Source organism: Pholcus phalangioides, unplaced genomic scaffold (genome assembly GCF_987345545.1).
Source record: "Pholcus phalangioides strain wild (caught in Gottingen) unplaced genomic scaffold, Ppha-v1.0 ptg000009l_1, whole genome shotgun sequence".
In the NCBI taxonomy this organism is placed as follows: domain Eukaryota; kingdom Metazoa; phylum Arthropoda; class Arachnida; order Araneae; family Pholcidae; genus Pholcus; species Pholcus phalangioides.
The window spans coordinates 56,014,363-56,036,640 of record NW_028301602.1 but is presented as its reverse complement, the minus strand read 5'-3'; the positions used below and the strand labels follow the sequence as shown (position 1 = coordinate 56,036,640).

Sequence of the window (22,278 nt, the reverse complement as noted above, 5' to 3'; positions counted from 1 at the left end):
AATTTATTATTCTTTGTTTGCCCTCTTCCCCCCATTCCCCTTTTTAATTTCTGATGTAGATCGCATTATCCAACTATATACAGTATATATGTATCGTTTCAATCACTTCCTCGGTTTTTTTTAACCTGTCAGCTTATCTTTCTCTCTGGGTGTGTGTGTGGCTTTCTATTTCCAGTTATTTTTGCTCGGCATCTTCGTTGTTTGATTTTTTTTTTTCGTCCTAATTATCCCCTTCCTCATTATCGGTTATGGAGCCGGAGGGAGGGACAAAGCTACGTTGCGCATTTCTTATCGTTTCAGCAAATCAGCTGCTCCCATCGATATGCGTAGTCTGGTGGCGTGTATATTGTCTTATACGTTCAATAAAACTTTTTTTTTACAAATGATAATTATTTGTGAAAAAAGCGATAAAATATAATTTGTTTGTAATGAATAGTAAATGTTTAATAAACCATAAAAATTATTTTTATGATTTGCGTTGTTCAAAAATAAATTCCGTGTTTGAACAGGATGACATTGTTTTCCTGTATTGAAATGTGAAGATACGACTGCATATCGAGTACGCGGAGATTGTGTGTGTGTGGGGGGGGGGGGAGGGAGATAAAATATGCCTGTCGTTTGTATTTCTTTTTCTACCCACGCAAGAAACGATAGCGACCGATAGATTCCGGAGACGTTGGAGATTTTCTTTTAGGTATCGGCGCCGCTGATCGTAACCTTTTTACCAGATCTCATCCACCCAAACACATCAATTCGAATTCCTGCACACCTAATGGGCTTCAAATTATATTCTCGTACTTCTTAGGTAGAACTTTTTTTTCCGGTCCCTTAAAATTGCATTTTACCACTCCTGAATAAAGTTTATTCTTATAAATATGTCGAACCATTTGATCCGAACATTCTCATTATATTTGGATCTGGAGGAAACTGTTGACCTCTCAGTTGCCTATATTCTGTTGTACAAAATCCACTCTCAGGTACTATTGCAATATGTATGTAAGTGTTATCTTGCTGGAAGATACAGGAAGGTTCTTCAATGTCTTCTGCGAATGAGTGTCCATGCACAATGGATATGTTTATGCTTTCCCAGCATCTCTTAGTACTTCACTGCCTTAATGCGAACTGATGGAAATACTGTACAACTCCAGTTTTTTTCCATTGCTTTCGAAACCAGCCCACACAATGAGACATTCCTCACTACCCTGTCTTTTGTGGAATTTTTTTTTCTCTTTCCGCAACGTATACAGACTGCAACCATCTGATTTTTTTTTTCTCATAGAAAGATGTTATCTTGTCATAGTCTGACTTTCAGTTACGTGAAATGTTTAGCGAAGCTCAAACGTTGCAGTTCATGTGCTTCCATCATTTTTGAGGGTGTTTTGTGTTTTTACCTATCGCAACTTTCGCGGACGTCTAACGGATCTAGAAAGAGTTGAGACCAAAGCAGATATACAAGGATCACTGGCTGTTTGCCGTAGACTCATGTTTTCATTCAAAAAAAATTATTACCATTATTTTTTGTCTTTTCAAGTTTTTTTCTTTTTTGTCTTTTCGAAAAAATTTCAAGCAGATGTTTGAAAGTTTTTCGGGGTTTCCAGAATTTTTAGTGGAATAGTTTGTACGAAGTCTAATGAAGTTCGAAATTGCTCCTGGAAAACTGCCCAGTACTTCAGCTATTGCTTGAGCAAGCAGACCGCAAACTAAATTTCTAGAAACTATATATTTTTTTGAGTCAGACAGCATGTTTGCTCTGCTCATCTTCAATAATGAAAAGTCAGTGGACTTTCATTCATTAATTTCAGCATTACTCACGTAATAGCGAGCTTTGTGCTTGAAAACTCCGCCAAATTTGCATAGTCCATACGAAAGAACCTAAAGCGCCATCTCTTGATTGAAGTTAAAATTCCGAATTTCAAATAAAAAATTCTGGAGTGTGTTCATAGCTTCATGAAACTTTTGAAAATTGGGGGAAAAATTAAACCGATTTCAAAAAATAGTGTAAATAATTTTTTAGAAAACCTTTTTGGTTTCCAGGCGTGCAATACATGAAGTTAATACAAACACGTTGATTTAAGTTTCTATCGGTTTTCAGCATATGCAGATTCCGAAAATTCGGTCATCATACCATTATAAGTTTCCTTGTACTACAGAAACGTATAAGGTAAACGGAATTTATTTCGAAACCCTCCATTCCTGTTTGGTTTTAGTGAGGCTCCTTCCTCTCCTGCTGCCTATATATAAATGGTTGGGTGACGTGTTTCGGCCCCTTTGTCACAGAATGTTTAGGCTTTTATTCCGTCTACACATCCACCCCTCACGATTTATTTATTTTTTGCCAGGGTGGGGATCCCGGTTCTCTGCAGTGAATGAACAGAAGCGTGTGTGCTGCTGTAGTTCCATGTGGGGGGGGGGGGGTAGAGTGATGTAGATTCCCAAGAGTATGATGTGGGTGGATGGAAAAAAGTTCATGAGATTCGGATGTTGTTGTGAAGCTTCTGTGAGTTCTCTGATGGTTGGGGGAAGTAGGTACCTCTGGTGTTGTGGTATTAAAGGGAGCCATATCGTCTCTCTACTGCATTCGAATTTTAGTGTAGTTTTTCCCTGAAACGTGCGGAGTTTTACTTTCATTTCTCCTACCCTTTGGATTTTTTTTTTTTTAGAATTCGCAACCGTGCACGCTCACCCTCAAGTAGATAGATTTCTATCTGTACCTTCCTCTGTGATATTTTTAATATTTCCGTTGGTGGGGCACAATGTGGAAGTTTGGTTTTAACGCTAGAAACGTACGATTTTTTCCCCCTTCCAGAAATGTTGATGGTTTGTAATTTTTGCTATCTTCGTTGCCTCTCACCTTTTCACTTTTCGTTTAACCTAAATGTGTATTGGTTTCCTCTTTTATAGGTTCTAGAGGATCCATGGAAAATCCGCTCTTCTAGCAAATAGAATTGTTATTTTAATATTCGACGATTACCGGATACGATAGTTACGAATTCATTACGGGTGGACACATGGAAACGTGACAATCTACCAGGCAATTTCCAGCCGATAGAGTTGGGTGAGAAATGTAGACGCCATCTATCGGTAGTTGCCCCAGGATCGCGAAGTAAAGAAATCGTTTTCGATGTTTTCCCTCCGAAAAGGGCCAGTGGATCCTGACGGTAGGCTTCATGGTGGAAGACGAGCATCTTACCACTGTACCACTCGGGCGCTAATATAACAGTTTGGGTTGGAATGCTAGATTCTGTAACCAATTATATTATATACCCATACTGAAATGGCCTCTGACCTTGACGTGCGAAGGGAGGGCTCATTTTCCAAGGAGGAGAAATAGGGGAAAAGAACTCACTAAAATAGCGCAAAAGATGCCAACGGAAAATGCCAACCTGCTCCTTTTCCGCTGCGACCTTTTTACTGAAAGAAGATAAATTGTATCGCCCATCGTGATCATGGTCAGAGGCCAAGACAGCGTGAGTGTACAATACCTTGTTCCTAAAATGATCAGGGGATTTAGTAAATGGTTAAATAGAATTTTTGACGTAAAAAATTCAGAGATAGCTCGTACGAAATGTAAAAATTAGCTTGTAATATTTATCAGTCGTTTTCAACTGATTGAATTAGAGAAATCTAAACAAAGTTTCATTTAATTAAGATTCAAACAACATCTGGAATAAACACCTCTGAGACAGCTGAATCGTAAATTTACAAGGTTTTTATAATTAATTAATGTTACATTTTGAAATGGCCATAAAAGTAAAACTATTGGACAAAATGTTATCAAACTTGGTAATAGTTTACAATAGTTCATGGGATTCAATTTTCCACAATTCAAAAACTCACCACCAGAGGGGAATGGTGCTGTATGCAATGTTGTTAAACAGAATAAGACATGAAGACATCAGTTTAAAATGTTTTGAGTCGTTTCTAAAACGTGTTGCAAAGCATGTTCAATGTGGCGTCCACCATTTTCTGAAAGCAAGTTAAATTGCATTACTGTGTTCTCAACAGTAGCTCTTAGCATATCAGGAGGAATGTTATGGGCATGTCAGTGTATCGCATCCTCCTGCTGTAAACCATGTAGCCATTGCGATTTTGAATAACCCCACAAACAGTTTCGTTTTAGAAACTAAACTGTAAAACATTAAAACTTGAAAAACATTTTTTAAACCAATGTCCGAAGCAGTGACTTTGACCGCAATTAGAAAATTCAACTTAAGTCTTCACTGGTTTTCTTCTGAAACTACATGTATTCAATTTTTCTTTATCATATGTTTATAATAATAAAAAAATTTCTTCACCATTTTTTTTTTTTTAAATTTAGGACAAAATATCTTGTTGTATAACACACTAATCTTGATAGGGGTTTTGATTGTAATTCTTTCAGTTTTTGCGATTGTTCGCATAATTTTCACCTGAAAGCCCTCTGACAAGGTTTGAAGTATAATACCATAAAAAATGTTGCAAAGAGATTGAATGTGCAGAAAAAAAATCATGATTAGTCACATGAAATCCTAACAATAAAAATTAGATACACGAGGCAGCTTTGTGATGCCGATTGCATTGTGCAATTGAATGAATTAACTTCCCGAAAACATCAATGGCACTCACTAGCAAAAAAGTAAAATTTCATAATTTTTGTCAGAAATTACCTTTTTCCCGGATTTCAATTTGTTTGTGCATGGTATTCAAGACCTAGATTTTCTCTGCTTACCAACCATAGATAGTGAAAGTGATTTAGCCATTCGACACCAACTCTTCGGTGCACAATACTGTTTTAATTTGGCAGAGGTTGTCTGTGATTTGATAACAATGATAAATATTCTTCCATCTCACCGAGTAATTCCCTATCAATACAAATAAATTTTAAATTGTGGTGGTTCTTCAAATATGGGAAATGACTTGGTTTCACAATTAGCAGCAAACAAGGATTTCCTTGCATTTTTTTACAGATTCTCTACCTCGTACTGATAGACTGAGAAACATATCTTCTAACATAGCAGTAAATATGAACAATCATTTTTTGATGTTCTCATCATTTGAGGAGAAAACCGATACAGTGAAACCTGTACGAGACGGAATGTCAAGGGACTGAAATAATATTCAGTTTTAGACAGATTTCCATTTTATAAAGGTGCAAATCAAAGCACTAATCATTGAATGGACTATATTTTGATTCCATTTAAGACAGGTTTCCATCTCATACAGTGTCTGCCTTAGACAGGTTTCACTGTAATCCAAAAATAATAATAAAAATAGAGGTTAGTAGCTCGGGAGCAAGGGTAAATGTATTATTTGTTTCTCAGTGAAAAGCATGTTGCGTAGTGAAATCATGGCTTACCACATCATCCAGCAAGGTCCTCTTGGCTGGGACCTTTGGTTGGCTCTGGACCCCTCCCACCCATAGTGAATTTATAGTGTGAAGAGACAAAAATGATAAGAATTGTTCCAGGCTTCAGTGACGAGAGCCCTGCCACCCCACCCTGGTAAGGTCATGGCTAAAATCATGAAAAATGAAGATGCTGATCGTCGTGCGATATTTTTCCAGCAAATGCATTGCATTTAAAAGCATCAAGATCCACAAAACCGCAATCAAATAATGTTGCATGTCAAGATTCTTCAAAAGTGTACATCTGAATATTATGAAATGGGTACTGGACAAAAGCAAACACCATAACAGAACATCTGTTTTTATAATTTTGAAGTATGCATAAGAAAAATTTCCATTTCAAGAATTTTGAAACACTATTAGTGTAATATCTCTATAATGGTCGTTTTGACTGCTATAGAGATATTTTATACATTCATTCTAACTAGAGCTTTGTTTTTAGATACTCTGATTAAAACATATGTGGAAAATACCAATATCATAAATAGTATATAAAGTTTTAAGACAGACAAATAAACACATACAATAAAATCCATGGGGCAATTTATATGTGTGTGTGTATATGTGTATGTGTAACACATAAACGATGTGTTGGCCACAAGAAAACATTTTTGGTATTATTTTCATGGATCTGCCCTGGACGGACATAAGGTCCCTTGGGAGATCATACTCTTGTATACAGTTTGTGTGTAGTTCATGTGTTGTGTTGTTTTCCGTTATGAAAAAAAAAAAAAAGAGCTTTGTTTTATCTCTAAGCTAAGGAACATAAAGAGTTTATATTCTAAGAGTTTAAATGAATGAACAAGATAAAAAAAGTCCCTGGCTGGAGCTTTATCAGCCCCACCTTGTGAAGGGAGACCATGATTTTCACCTTTGTTTTTGTTAAATTTGCAAAAAAATCAAACATTTTTCTAAGCACATGATGAGTGTTAGATTGAATGGTTAGTAAGATGTCTTGATCCTTTTCTTCTTTAATTATATTTTACTTTGATTCAAAATTGGAATCCATTCACCCAGGTTCGAATAAATATTACAGGATCAAGACAAGGGGTTAAGCAATCCATAAGATGAAAGAAAACAACACAACACTTTCGTGAACAAGTAAATCAGAGTCAAATTTTAAGGAAAAAGAAAATATTTAATTTTAACAATTAAAAAAAATAATAGGAGTAGGTAGCTACCTTTTAACAATAAAAGGGTTATACAGATAAATGTAAACATCTACCAAATGGAGGTTCGATTTTCCGAGACAAAAAAAAACACATCGCTTTACAATGATTTAAATAAAAAAACTTACATATTATCGTTCTGTCTATTTATGCAGACTACGGTTGAAGCTCGAAGGGGGTAACATGGAGGTTTGTCCATAATGAAGACGGTGACCAGTCGATAGACGAATTTGGAGTGAATGTAGGATGAGATGGCAGCTGAGCGAGAATGAATTGCATATTTGTAAGAAGCCCTCTGTCTTTACTCCGGTGATCGTTCACAGCGAATTCGTGGTGGGTCTCTATTAGAAGCCAGGGTGCTGGCCCGTGGACAAGCCCTCGGGAAGCTGTCAGCTGTCATGCGGTCGCCCTGCTACGTACACACTTCACCACTTTACAACATTTCACATCATATTTTTTTCACGACACCGGAGAGCGAAAACATGTACATCATACATTTCCGGTAGGCAAAAATAATCAACTAGCACATTTATAATTCGAATTATCAGCGAGCGAACATACTTCTAGACAAAAATGCAAATTTTGTACGTCAAATACATAAGCGTACACGTGTGTGTAGGTGGAGCCAGTAGAGAAACAGGCTTTATAAGCGCGCGTAAGTTAAGACGCATTTCGTTCGCTAGCACACCTCGGCGAATTTCTTGGTGTTATTTTGCAGCAGTCGGTTAATTTCAAATTGTAACAGTAAAAATGAGTAACCACCAACGTTTAGATGATGGAATGAAGTGACGAATTGTGGGGAGGCTAGAAGTAGGCCAATCTCAAGTCCAGATTTGTAGAGAGTTCAATTTAACGCCCAGCGTCGTGTCTAACTTATGGAAACAGTTCCAGGATACTGGATCCATCAAGAGAAAGCCTGGGCAAGGTCATCCAAGAGCCACGACGGCCAGAGAAGATCGTCATTTGTCGATTATAGCGAGGCGTAACAGGAGTGCTACAGCTTTTCAGCTCTCTCGTGACTTGTATGCAGCCACAGGAACCCGTGTATCAAGGGTGACTGTTTCGAAAAGACTTAATGAGAGAGGGTTGTTTGCAATGCGTCCCGCTCACTTCTACGGACAGGAGAGTCCGTTTATCATGGTGCAGAGAGCATAGAGATTGGAGTATGGATCAATGGGCAACCGTTCTCTTCACTGATGAGTCCCGGTTCAGCCTAAGCACCGATTCTCACAGTACGTTCATATGGAGAGAACCAGGGACCCACTACCTACCCTCCAATGTCTGCGAAATCTACCATTATGGCGGAGGAGGTTTAATGGTCTGGGCAGGCATCATGTTGGATGGCCGCACACCTTTCCATGTCTTTGAAAGAGGTACTGTGACTGGTGTGAGGTATAGGGATTAGGTCTTGGAGCCCTATGTTCGCCTTTTCAGGGGTGCAGTTGGCCCTGAGTTCATTTTAATGGACGATAACGTGAGGCCACATAGAGCTCTTCTGCTCGACCATTTTCTAGAGAGTGAGGATATTCGCCGGATGGATTGGCCAGCCAGATGTCCAGACCTCAACTCTATAGAGCACGTCTGGGACGCTCTAGGGAGGGCAATTGCAACTCGCAACCCCCCTCCGGGAACCATCCAGGGAATGAAAACAGCGTTGCTGAACGAGTGGGACCAATTGCCACAGGAAATGATAAACTGCCTTATTTCAAGTATGAAATCACGCTGCGAGACCTATATATCTGTAAGAGGGGACCATACCCACTATTAACCCGTCTATTAACCCATTTTTTTGTTTATTCTACAACCGCTGTTTCATACCTTCCGACTCCAACGAGTGTTACGCACGATCATGCGTGTGTATTACAATTATTGAATGGTTATTTGTTTTGTATTGTATCAATGTATGTACATATCAAATTTCATTAAAATCGGTACAATAGTTCTACAGATAATTGGCCAAGTCTGCAAATTCTCTTAATTTCTTACACCAGTGTATAATGTAGGCTGGAAAAGTTACATTTTCCCTATTAATTGCATGTTGAATATTTCAGTAGAGGGATTAATATTTAATTGTTCAAAATATTACCTAAACAACATAGATTTTTTCATGTCATTTTTTTTTTTTAGGTCACAGAACTGAAGATGATACAGATTCTAGATCTCAGGTATCACTCTTATATATGTTTAAATTATATAAGTGAGTCTCAATATTGAACCTATGAACTTTTTCTCTTCATGGGGAGGGGGGGGGGGGAGAGTAACAAAATTGTACTTTTTCTTTTTGGTATGTATAGCCGTTCATACCTCCTTTTCTATAATCCTTTGTAGGGTGAATGCAAAATACTGCCAGACATTGTAGTGCTATACAAACAAGTTTTTATGCCAGTAGTATTATGCGCACCCGAGTAACGTGGTGGTAGGATGCTCGTCTACCATCGTCAAGGTTGCTGTCAGGGTCCTGGTTTCAAACTGGAGGGAGGATATGAATAAGATATTATCCCTAATCGAACTTAAAGCAACCACCAATACACAGCACCTTCATTTCCAACTCATCTCATTAATGGCAGTAAATTGCAATATAGCGATATGGCCAGAGTTGGTGTTTGGTGAAGAAGTAGTATTATGCAATGTTTTTTATTACCCCATGTAAACAGGACTGAAATTACTAGATTTTATGTTTGTTCCAGATTTTCTGTCAGTTTATAGATTTTCAATCAAAATTTTTGAAACATTTATAACAAGCTCTCATAATATTAATCTTGCTGCAGGCCAATTAGAACAACTTTTAACCTTTAACCCCTTAATTACCACGTGCATATATATACATTACAGAGTCTGCATTAACTGTCACAGATGCATTTATATATCTTTACAGCACATGAGCAAAAAAGGGTGACACTGGGAAGGGGATCATGTACGATTTCGTCGGCATTTAAGTTGTGAAATTCAAAAGAATAATCTACATTATTATTATTATTACAGGACTCCCACTCATTCTACTTTTCCTACTTTTTGGTAAAATGTCCTACATTTGTCACAATTAATGATTGTGCCAAAGCAGAAATTGTATAGTTTTTAAAGTTATTTAGGGAGGGCGAGTATGTGGACCATTTGGTGGTTTATTATGTTTATTAGTTTTTCATTTGCTTAGTTTGAGGGTTCAACAAGTAGTGATTAAAAACTTCTGCCTGGTTGAAAAAAAAATGATTTTGCATTTACTACTTCATGGTCTTGGGCAGTAACTAACATTCATCATTCAAAATTATGGTGCATATTTTGTGTATAGGTGACACAAGTTTGCATAACAAAGCAGTTGGGTACATAGGGCTATTCTAGGTTTTGTGACTCTGATGATACCCAGTAACATTCAATTGTCTTCTGTATTTTGAGGGTATGCAAAGGCATAAACAATATTTACAATGCTTAGCAAAGAGCTGGAAATGAAAGTACTTCATTTGTCAAAAACGATTTCACCAGCATTGAGCACTAAAATTTAAACAAATCCTTTTAAAAAGGAGATGGACAATGCAGTAAAACTATCAGGTCCACCTTGACTTATTTATATCAGACCTTGTAATTTACAAATTCACACTGTGCTTTTGGAAGTGGTCTCGAATGAGCGTCGTTCTTGAAAAAAACTTGCATGTCTTTGTAATTTGTTGTATGTATTGTTGAAGAGAGTTGACAGACTGAACTGTAGAAGACTCCAAAGAAAGAATGTAATATATATTGTGAGGGGAGACAGAAAAAAATTATCTGTGTTTGCTAAATACCCTAAATTGTTTTTATCATCAAATAATTTCTGTAATTTTGCTTTGGCTCGAGTCTATCTTCGAGAATACTGAAATAATGTGCTATGAAAAAGAATTTAATTTTTCAAAAAAAAAGTTTAGGGATTTTTTTTAAAATTATGCTGTTATTATGTTGTCTAAGGGGGTATTTCCCCCCCCCCCATCCTACTTTTCCTAATTTTTTGAGTGGGATCATTATTTGTGTATTTAGAAGTTATAGTAACAAAATTGAACAAAAAATAAAATACAATAGATTCCCAACTATATCGGGGGGGGGGGGGATCAATTTTTACCTGGACGGTTTTTACCACCTGTGGCAAAAACTTTCCAACCCTGATATAAAATAATAAAATAATAATGCACTGTATAATATATGAATGCACACACTTTTAAAGTAAACAAAGCATAGGCTTCATTCTTGCAAAATTACTTATTTTACTTTTCAGTGATAAATTATTACACAAAGTAAAGTTTCCTCATTTTATTATGTAGAATTATTATTTTTAACTAGGCCAAATAGTTGATAGTCAAAAGTCTACCGTATAAATGATGAAATTATGCAAATATTGAGCAATATATACACATTACAATGTTTGAGCTAGTATTAAGCTTCACAGAAGAAATCAAGTTTATCTTTTTATTGGATTTGTTTTTGTATCTAATTATTGTAATTTTTTTATTAATCATTATGTTAATTATTATCTATAACCTTGATAATTAACAAAGGGTGTGAATTTTCTATAAATTTTTGTGTTTACTTGAATTTTATTTGTTTAATGTATATTCCCTGTTCTTAATGTCTCGTTCCCATTTTGCTTTCTTTGAAAGCATTCAGAAAGCAGTGAAGCTGAAGGGGTGAGTGTAAAAAAAAACCGTTGCAGCATTCAATGTCTAATATTGCATTACCGCTACATTTAGGTGTTTGCCGTAGCATTTTTGTGTAGTAGAATAGTGCCTGCATTTGTGCCCTCCTTTTTTTTTATATGGTCTTGCTCAATCTGGTCATGTATTTTAGTATATTCCCTCTTATTTTAGTTTTCTCTCCCTGTTTGTGGCATTATCTTAATAAAATTTATAATTCATGTATGTGTGTATTGGTTGAATGTATGTTGTCAGTTAAATAGCTTATGACTAGTGTAGCATGCATCTGGTACTAAATGCATATTTGTTGTTTATATATATATCACACACTCTGGGCCCTATGTGTTTAGTATATGCATGCATTTCTGGTTCAATACTGGGTTGAGATCCTGATTCATACATTGATTATCTTACATTTTTTGAGTTAACCTTTTACTTTAGGTGCAAGTTCTGGTCTATCAGTAAAACTTATAATAATAAAAGAAAATAAATACATACTGAGTATATGCTATTTAAATACCTTCAAAAACATTCATTACTGCATTTATATAAACTTTTGAATCCATAAAAGAGTTAAATAACTAAGTGAATGTTATGTAAATTATATAGCAGGCATCTTCAACCTGTTGCTAGTGAGCTTCATTATGCTCACCTCAAGACCCAAGAGTGTTCTATGCTTATGCCTGATTTCATGCTTGGGAGATATTGATCCCCCCCCCCCCTCCCAATTAAATACTCTATATCAATTGCATTCAAGAATTGAGATTACGCTGATTTGAGTCTGAACATATGTGAGAGTTGTCTTATCGGTGCTCTTCTGATGAAGAACATGGACGATGTTCATGACTCGAAAAGATTGAAATATCCCTGGTACACAGGGTTGAAATGAAAGTCTATTCATCCTTTTTACTGTTAAATTCAAGGTTCCATACTAAAAATTTTCTCTCTATTCAAAGTAAAGTGGGCATGCCTAAACTTATCAAATCGATTACAGTTCCTCAGTTTTCAAACTCTACCACAAAGCCTACTGCACAAGATCTCATTTTAGTTAAGATTACTTTAGTGGCAGAGTTTTTTTTTCTAACATTCAACCATTCAGTTCCCCCAATTTGCAAAATAACTGTGCCTGTGAATCTGACTTGGTAGCAGAGCAAGATGAGGGAAGGGATGTCTTACAAAGGTATTGTGCATCATTTGGAATCAACACGAAGGACAAAAGCAGTGTGATCCATTATTGAGTAGCATTTCTGGTGAACAATTGAAGAGAATGATCTTCCATTTCAGATGCAATTAGGAAGGAAAAAATACATTTTATTGAAATAAAAGAAGAGCACTTCTTAATTAAAGAGGTTAAGAAATTTAAATCCCCACTCCATTCTTATTTAAGTGAAATGTATTTTTTCCACCCCAATGCAAGAATCCACCAAATATAAAAACCTGGAGTTTTTTGGAAAAGAGGTGAAAAGAAATTATTCTAGTTAGATTATTATTTGAGCGCTTGCACAAACAGAGGTTTTAGTGATTCAATAACAAAGATGATGTGATACTGTACATAAGAGATTGAGGGACATCTCTATGATTGAATATTATACAGTATAGATAGTGATTTTCAATCGAGGAAAAAGTATTTTTTGATTCATTATGAGACTGTTTATATACTTTGTAGGTGAAATGTTTTGTTAGAGTGGGGTGCTCAAGCACCCCATTATTTTTTGGCATGCATCTGAACACCAGAATTTATTTAAAAACAAGAATTTTTTTACATGAAGTTCAAGCTGAACACCACGGCTTTAATCTTCGGATGCCCCTGAGTTCAACGCCTTCCATTTAAACTGAACATTTAAATTCTAGCGTCATGCATAAATCAACAATGTAGAATAAAACATTTATCAGATAATAAAATGCAAAATGAGAGAAATGGATTATCAAGTATTGTCGAAAAAGAACTAATATAATAACATAATATAATGGACAACTATATAATGCCTAATGAACTGCTAGTGAACCATATAATGTTGGGTTATTGTAAGCATAAATTTGTATCCAGTCCGAGCCCACTCAATATTTGCCACCATCTCGATAGCACCTATAAAATAATTTTTAGCCCCCCACACTATTTTTGAGTTCTTTTTGTGTATTGTACTTGATATCATTTTTAATTTGATAACACATTAATCCGTTTTAAATCCTCTCTCTACAAAATTATTCTAATAAACGACCCCTCAAGCAAAGAAAAACATAGAAAAAAGAGAATTTTTGCAGGAAAAATCATGTTTTTATCTACTAAAAAAGTTCTCAAGATTACATTCTTATCTCAAATCGGAGCACATATTTGGCAAGCTAAAGAATGGTGTTTTTGTATTTCTTCCATAAAACTTCTGACATAATATTAGGTTAGAAATATTGGACGGGTTAATGTCATCTAGACGAATAAGTATTTAATTCGTATTGAGCGGGTTCATCTTATTGAATTTCAGTTTTCTGCATATAGGTAAAACACTTCCTGGTTGTAAAAAATGTTTCTCACTTTTTTTTCTTTGCTAGTCAGGTTTTAACACATTAAAGACAAAGTTTTTCTAGTTTTGTTTTTATGTGCGGAGCATTACTTTTATAAAGCATATGCCATTTTCGCGAATAACTCCCTATGTACATGATTTACTTTTTTATATATGTCATGCTTTTGGTTGTGTGTGTTTTTCTTTAATTTGTTATATTTCCTATTGATCATTATGTAGTGTATGAGACATTTTTTGTGTGTTATTTTATTTCTCTCTAGTCATTGACCAAATCAACATCAAAAAGGGCTAGTAGTGCACCACCAGCTAGAAGAGGTGTCTTCGGCCCTGCAAAATCTGCACCATCTGCATCAAGTAAATCATTTCATAGTAGTATGAATACTTATAATAGATTACATAGGTTTTTTCTCAAATATAATTTGAAGATGCAGATTTCCACATTCTGGAAAAATTATGTCTTATGCTTTTTCAAATTGAGTTATATATGTTCCAGTTACGTGCTGGAATGCAAATTATTTCAATAAATGTATTAAACTTTTTTTTTTTAATTTTCTTACATGTTTTAATTATAAACTATAATTAAATCTATAATTGATGTCTTTGTAACTGAGTATGTTTCTTCATTTAGCAACATTAAATCATCTCCAGTTTTTTTTTAACTCAAATTGTTGAATTATCATAATCATAACAAATCCTACCAAATTCAATCATCAATTCCTACTAGTGGTCTTCAATATGCATCTAAATATGTGATTCAACCATCAAAACTCGATTTTACTCTTTTGAATTTTGTGGAGGAGTGAAAATTCTCCTTCAAATTTTAGTTAACTTTTTTCAATGTAGTTATTTCTCACTGATTAAAAAAAAAATACCCCTCAAAATTTTGGAGACTGAAATTACTCTTCAAAATTATATTTTCAGATAATACTATTTCTTACCTTGTCTTCATTATTTTATTAGAAGATAAATAGATTTTAATGTTACTAGATGAAATTGAACACAAATCTGCACAAACAAGATTTGAGTAATGAATGATTACAGCTTTTTGAGTTGTTATGCCAAATCCTGCTAACTATGCAGCTGCAGAAGGCTCCAATTGAAAGGGACCGATTATTTAGGGTGCCAACCAAAGAGGGGCAATTTTTTTTTTGAAAAATGTCTAGAACTATGACCCTGGCCGTGATCGAGTGGTTTTGATAGCATATGTTTCATCCATTACTGCAGCGGACATCCTGAGTGTAATTGAAAGCAGGCAATATAACATACTTGAAAATTACCATGAACTTGCGTTTTTTGGAGATGCAGAGAAGTTTATGTGGTTGGTGTGGCATAGGACTTTTTAGTACTGGTATGGCATGGCAGCTGCTGACTGTTTAGGTGAGGTTCAGATGCTTGTAATTTACATGTGGGAGATCTGGATCTAAAGGTGTTAGTTTTGCCATTATCTTGGTCTCCTGTAAAACTGGGTGCAATGTCTGCCTTAAAGTGTATTTATTCCTTCTTCTTTAATATGAAAATTTTCTTTGTGTTTATAATCTCCATTGCTTCGCTATTCAAATGGGGATAGTTGTACGATTCGGAAGGAAGAATGTCAATGATTTGGAACTGAATGTCATGGTCTTTAATGACAGGTAATTAAGGTGCATTAAGGTGAACTCGGAGACAGCAGATTCTTCCATTTGTTCCAAGCAAGAGTGGAGTTAGTATTCAGAGATGCAGGTTTTAATGGAATGTAAGTTAGTGCTGATGTAGAAGGATCTGCAGGAATCAAGGAACGTAGACTCCTGCCAATGATAGAATTGGTCCTGTGTGTCCTTGGCTAAGCTAATCAGAGTATTGTGCCTATTATTTATTTGGGTTTGATAATCATATGTTGATGATGAAAAAAAATCTAAATTTATCAAAAATAGTCATATTTTTGCATTTCATTATACATATTTTTTTTTATTTCGTTTGTTTGGAAATGTTGATTAATAATTTTTCAGCATCATAGTTTACACTGCATTGTGAAGAATTTTTCCTTCAATCAGAATTGTGTGGGCGTCCCTAATGCTCCCTTCCCTGCAACAAAAACAATTCAAACTAACAGGATTTTTCAATAATACTTGTTATGCTTTAAAATATATTAAGCTTTTCTTTAACATGCTTATCTATAATTTTCATCTATAGATGTTATGCTTTTTTGCTAATACCATAACAGTGATCGCTTAATACTTTGTATTGAAACTGAATGCCCATGTTTCTTTTTATCACAATATATATGTTACGATTGATGTCAGAAATCTGGCTAAAGCCGGCATTCTTAACTTTTGATATAATTTTGGCTTTGGTCAAAATGGACTCGCAAAGTGGTGAACTGTTTCACAAACTGGCCAGATTTCAGACATTAACCATGACATATACAAATATATATACTAGTCACCTATTAGATAATTGTATTTTTTTACATTATCTAATTGATAAAGCTCCAAAGCGGAAGCCCAGTTTGAAGAGCACCTCGAAACCTAGTTCTTCCTCAGGTAGATGCCTGCATTTTTGCTTTGACCTGCTCTTTAGAGTTATGCTTTGCTTTTCTCCTACCCATTTTCTGTGCTCAAATCTACTTATAATCTTGGTTGTAAGTTAATAGCATTGTGTAATTGTGTATTAATATACAGTCGATCCCGCTTATAACATTCCTGCTTAGTAGGACTAATTTTTGCAAATTTTACTTTCTTCCTATATTAATGATATTAATTTTTCCCGGATACAACATTTGAATTTTTTGGTATTCCCACTTTCTACATTTGAAAAATTCACCTCAGGCTTTCTTTTTGAAAAAAAAACATACTTTTTCACAGGTAAAGAAATGAAAATGGTGTTTGTCTGTGTGCCAGTGTTTAACTATTATGAGAAAACTAGAAGTGGGGCTTTTTTTTATGGCTCTTTAGAAGCCGATTAGGTTTTCGTCATAAAAAATTGAATGAAAAGTACATTTTTTTTCATTTTTTCAAGGGTTTTAGGCAAAATAATTTTTGAATATTTTTCCTTTTTCTCTCACTTTGTCCAACAATAGTATGCAGAGTATAAACTGCCCTTACCACTGTCTGCATACGACTGAGTGATTGAAGTCATGTCGCTGAATAGGGTATCTCTCAGATAACTAGAAAACGTTCTCAGAAGGGGTTAGTTTTTTTTTCCTTTGTAGTCTTATTCAAATTTGGACTCTAGATTGATTCCAAAAAATGTCATACAAAAAAATTATTCTCTTAGTGGTGTTAGACAATGTCTGCGTATAACAAAGAAATGAAACGGTGGGTCTTCTCATCCACTTCTGAATCTATTGATACAAAATCAAGTTGCAAAAGAGTGACATGGGTACAAAACTGAACAACTTGACAAATTTTTAGATGCCAGCATCAAGTATCATTTAAAGGTGGCTTTTGCAGATAAGAAAAATCATATTTCCCAACTGTACTCTTTGGAATTTGATTCTTCACAGAACAGCCAATATGATACTTTTATGACTTGAAATTTCGAAAAATGAAGCAGTAACAATGTTAGATTTTGCCGAGCACAGTTCGAGTCAAAGTGTCTCAGAGCAAGTTTAAAAGAAAAGCTCTAAGTGTAGAGGAAAAAATAAAAATTCTCAAATTTGTAGATGATAACCCTGTGCTTTCTAGAGTTGCAACAGCGAAAAATTCAATTTGTTTCCCAGCACGTTAAACAATCAAAATGTAAAATTTCTTTTTTTCTATATATATAATGTGTATTTCTTGTTTTTTTCCTACAAACTACATCCCATATAATGCACATAAATATTTATTGGAATAACAAATACATAATTTCTTCCTATTAAATCTCTATATGTACCGTAATGTTTGTTAATAAATTTAAAACACTACATAAAATAGCTATGGTCGGTGAAAAACCATGTCTTATAATTCCCATAGACATTTCCTGCTTATAACGTTTTTAGTTGTGATTTTTGAAAAACGTTATAAGCGGGATCGACTGTATATATACAGGGTGCATAGTGGGTATGGAATTTTACTGGCAAACCGTTGATCTTAAAGGCATACATCCAATTGGAAAAAGTTTCGAAATAATGCATAATAATCAGGTATGTCATTCATCCTGCACAGGGTTGCTTATTTATTAAAATAAAAAAAACACAGTCCCTGTGTGCCCCAAAACCCAATTAGGAAGTTATTGTATCTTACCCTGTCTCCTGATGCCAAAAAAAATCAATGTTCCTAAGATCAATACTCACTGAGATATTCGAATTTCAAAAACAGGAAATTTGGGTAAAAAAAAATAGTGCTAAATGTGGGTAAAACGGTTTTCTTTAATATGAACTGGTTTTTTTTCAACTTTCTCCTTTTTTCGAATTCAAATATCTTGTTGAATATTGCATTTAAAAACATAGCATTTTTTTTGGCACCAAGAAAGACAAGGCAACAACCTTCTAGTTGCGTTTTGGGGCACACAGGGTCTGTATAATTAAAATTGTATATTATTTTTTTTATTTTAATAACTGCAACCCCTTGAAACATGAATGACATATCTGAGCACTACATGTTATTTGGAAGCTTTTTCTAACTGGAAGTATACTTCTAGGATCAACAGTTCACCAGTAAAATGCCATATCCTGTTTGCTATATATATATATATACTCATTATGGTTACCCTTTAGTAATGTTAACGAGCAATATAAAAACTTGATTTTTGCATAATAAAATTTCTTTTGAGTTGTTTTAACATGAATTTTTTTGAAGATTTTTATTTTAGCCAAAATATGTACATGCATGTGTACGCACTTTAAACCCTCCCCCTCCTCCCCTTCACAAACTCTTACTGAAATAAATTAATATTTACATTTACAGTGATGCAGTGTTCTATGTTACTGCCAAAGTCCAGAAATTGGCCAGCTGACCCAGCTAGTGTCGAAAATTCCACAAAATTTTGGGCATTATGGGGAAAATGAGCTGGAGATCATTATAATATCACTATCAATCCCATAAGGTATCGATATTCCAATTTCTTTGATCATTAGTCTGACCCTGATTCAGGCTTTTTCTTTGGCAAGAGATCTGCAGCCATCTCGTGAACTGGCTTGCCAAAATCTAGCTAAATCCCTTACACAGCCCAAATTGCTTGGTTGAACCGGCCAATTTCAGGCTTTGACAGTAATATACATATCAAAATAAATTTCAAATACAATCGCTCCATTTCACCTTCTAATATGCTATTGTGTTTTCTAAAAAATAAGGCCTAATTACAAATTAAGCCCTAAGGCTGCTGTTTCAAAATGCTTGCTATATAAGTCCTACCCAAAAAATAAGCCTCATTTAAAATCACCAGCCAGACGGATACATTTTGTACATTTGTTGCTGTACATGATGAATGTATTGAAGTTATATTGCTGTTAAGTAATTAAAATGATACTAATGACTAGAGCCCGGAAGTTCAGGCAAAATGTCATAAATGCCTTTTTTGTCTATTTTCACTTTTTTGGTGAAAATGCCTTTTTTGAAATTTTTCATGCTATAAATGCTTATTTTAACATAGTTTTAAATTTACTAGTGAATTTCAGAGGCCATAATCTTTAAAATTTGAATATTTTGAGCATTGAAAACTTTAAAAGAATTTCTCTTTTTAAAATTTCCAGACACTCAGTATTAACTATCAGAAAAGTCCCCCCCCCCCACCCCTCCAGTCTCATTTAGACGTGAATAAATTATCTGAGAAATTGGTGTTGGCATGCACTAACTTTGCTTTGACTGGATGGCGTTAGGTATGAATAATTTTGTTTCAGATGAACACAGCCCAGTGTTAGAAAAGCAGAGGTAAGGTAGAAATTTTTGTTCTCTCCACATGCTTTACATAGTATGTCTCGCTCAGGCATTGGACTGCATTGTATGTGTATAGCTGCCCGATGACTGTCCCAAGTGGTTATGAATTGATGCCATGGCTCACACAAAGTGGAGTAGGAGCAGACAAGACTCTGGGGCCCACTCGTTGTATTAATTTCATTTTTTGTACTACAAACAGCACCATGGTTATTTACGAAACATACATATTTAGTATTCAATTAAATTGACCAGAGTGGCCTTCAGGGGCATTTGACAGATACCACCACACAGGACTTCATGCTTGAAGGAGTCCCGCATACGTGGTAATACTAAAAAGAAAAAGTTTTTTTTTGTTTTTACAAAAATGCAGTAAGATGGCTATTTTTCAACTGTAGAAATGATCATGTTTATTCCAAATAATGCAACAAATAAACGAGAATTATTTGCAACTCGAAGAAGCCCCACATATCATTTTCCTCTACCGGCTCCGCGTCTGGTAATGATGGCCCTGGAATTGACCTAATAGTCCTGATAGTCTACTGGCATTTATTTTGAGTTTCAAATCAATTTAACTTGGATAATACAGCAGTTATTATAAACTCTAGTTGAAATAGTATACAGATTAAGTGCAACCAATTTTCAGTTAGTTTTTAGACGCGTAATACCTTAGTTTTAGTTATTTTTCCTTCCTTCCATAAATTACAAATGCCTGTTTTTAGTGCCTATTTAGGCATTTTTAGTGCCTTTTTGCCTGCCTATTTCAACCTTTTTTAATGCCTAAACTTCTAGGCTCCACTAATGACATTTATAGTTGAAATAAATGATGGTATAAAGTAGGGATGAGACGAATAGGACCGAGTAGCTGAATACCAAATATTCGGTTAATGTTTTGGCCAAATATCAATTTTCTTAAAAATCATCACAATTATAAATCAAATTGGTGTTTTTAATTGAAAATAAAATTATTATACATTTTAAATTATTGGAATTTTCAATTTTAGTTTTAAAATTTATCATTTTATTATTAAAAACTGACAATTGTCAATATCGTGGAAATAAAAATTGTTCAATTCAACTTAACAAAGGTATCAAATATAATGTTCACATACATATAATGATTGATTTTAAAGAATAAATTTTTTTCTGCATTTGTTACAATTTTACATCTAATTAAGGAAACATGAATCATTTATTTACTCTCAACTAGTAAATCATAAAATTTACGACTCATTTTCTAGTTTTTCCTCTTTAAATGTTCTTTGTCCTTTTTGCCTTTTTAGTAGCTTAATGCGGTGATACCTCGGCTAATGAATTATGCTTGTTAGTTGAAACAGGATTATTTATAGTTTTCTATGCAAAAATTGTGTAATTTATTCTAGGAACTGACCAAAATTTTAAATTGACTTTCATAAAACTCTAAGCACTATAAAAAGAAAGAAACTGACCAAAGGCTGAGATAAACAACTTCACAATTGAATAAAGGATAATTTTAAAGGAAGATGGAAACTGAATATCTTTTAAATTTTACACTATGTAGTCAGATTCGTGAGCCATATTTTAGAAAAAGTGTGTGAGGCGATGTGCTATGTAATATATTCAGCTCATTTCTCTCTCACACACATGCAGATGGAAAAGATAAATTCGTAGAATGTACAAACTGTTCTGTTTGGTATTAAGAAGGCTTTTTAAAAAATATATTTTCTCTTAGCTTAATCTTTTTTTTCAGACTGATCACAACTCGGGTCTATTGCCCTGGGCAATTTACTACCTAGTGAGTGGTGTCGGAAGTTTAAGTGTGGGTACCTAATAGTGTGTATCTAGTGTTGTGTCTGATTTTTCAATTCTGCCATATGTATTTCAGAAGTGAAGTGTAATGGTTGAATATTTGTACCATTTGTAGGCCTGTTGTTCTCTATGGCAAGACTTTTTAAAACGGGCAGATTGACTCACATTCATTCCACAAAGTTGGGAACCACAGAAGGCGAACTTCAGCCAACCACTTCTTTGGCACCGGTGGGGTTCAAACCCGGGACCTCACGATGCGAGCCGTCACTATGACCACTCGACCACCTCTTAGCTTAATCATTCATTTTACATGAAATGACTCAAAATATTTCTAAAAGAGAAGGGTATCTATAGGAAGGGATTCCAAGGTGGGAAAACCTTCTGGCTTGAGTGAGTTACTGATTGAATTCATTTTGATTGACTCAAGATGCGGCTGTTTTATGAGAGTTGATGCAACCATGTCAGCTAAAGTTCCCATTAACTGAATCATCATTCATTAGCCGAGGCAGAAAGACATTGAAAAAAATCTTTGTTAGTCAAGAAATTCATAACATAAGCTGAGGCATTGATTAGCCGAGGTATCACAGTAGGAGGTCTAGATACAGCCTTCAGTAATAAACTTTGTAATTCATGTAATTCATGCTCACTTTCACTTTATTGCAGTAGAATTCTATTTTCAGTTTCATGTTTTCCCTATCCTAGAAATTCACCCTAAAATACATAACCTCTTTCATGGAGAGGATATACACCACAATAATATATAATCAGTAAATTTGAATTAGTATGATTTAATTAATATGATTAAAATTAGTTTGATGTATGTATTCAGCCAAATATCTAAGCAACATTTGATTGAACTGAATATTCAGCAAAATAGCTGAATCTGTTCACCTAGCTTAGACCACATTTGACATTTAAATGAGGCTTGCAGGCCACTTA

At 34.7% G+C, this 22,278-nt stretch overlaps 1 protein-coding gene across 8 annotated transcripts in view; it reads left to right on the top strand.

The window, feature by feature from the left end:
* chb (CLIP-associating protein) overlaps positions 1-22,278 on the top strand; it is a 155,769-nt gene that overhangs the window by 79,847 nt on the left and 53,644 nt on the right. For 4 of the 8 annotated variants that reach the window (XM_089236587.1, XM_089236586.1, XM_089236585.1 and 1 more), the window contains 4 exons: positions 8,680-8,717; positions 11,172-11,198; positions 13,981-14,074; positions 16,186-16,239. In XM_089236587.1, coding sequence (XP_089092713.1) covers positions 8,680-8,717; positions 11,172-11,198; positions 13,981-14,074; positions 16,186-16,239 — 213 coding nt within the window. The remainder of the gene's footprint in view (positions 1-8,679; positions 8,718-11,171; positions 11,199-13,980; positions 14,075-16,185; positions 16,240-22,278) is intronic. The other 4 variants (XM_089236588.1, XM_089236582.1, XM_089236583.1 and 1 more) reach the window with 3 other exon arrangements.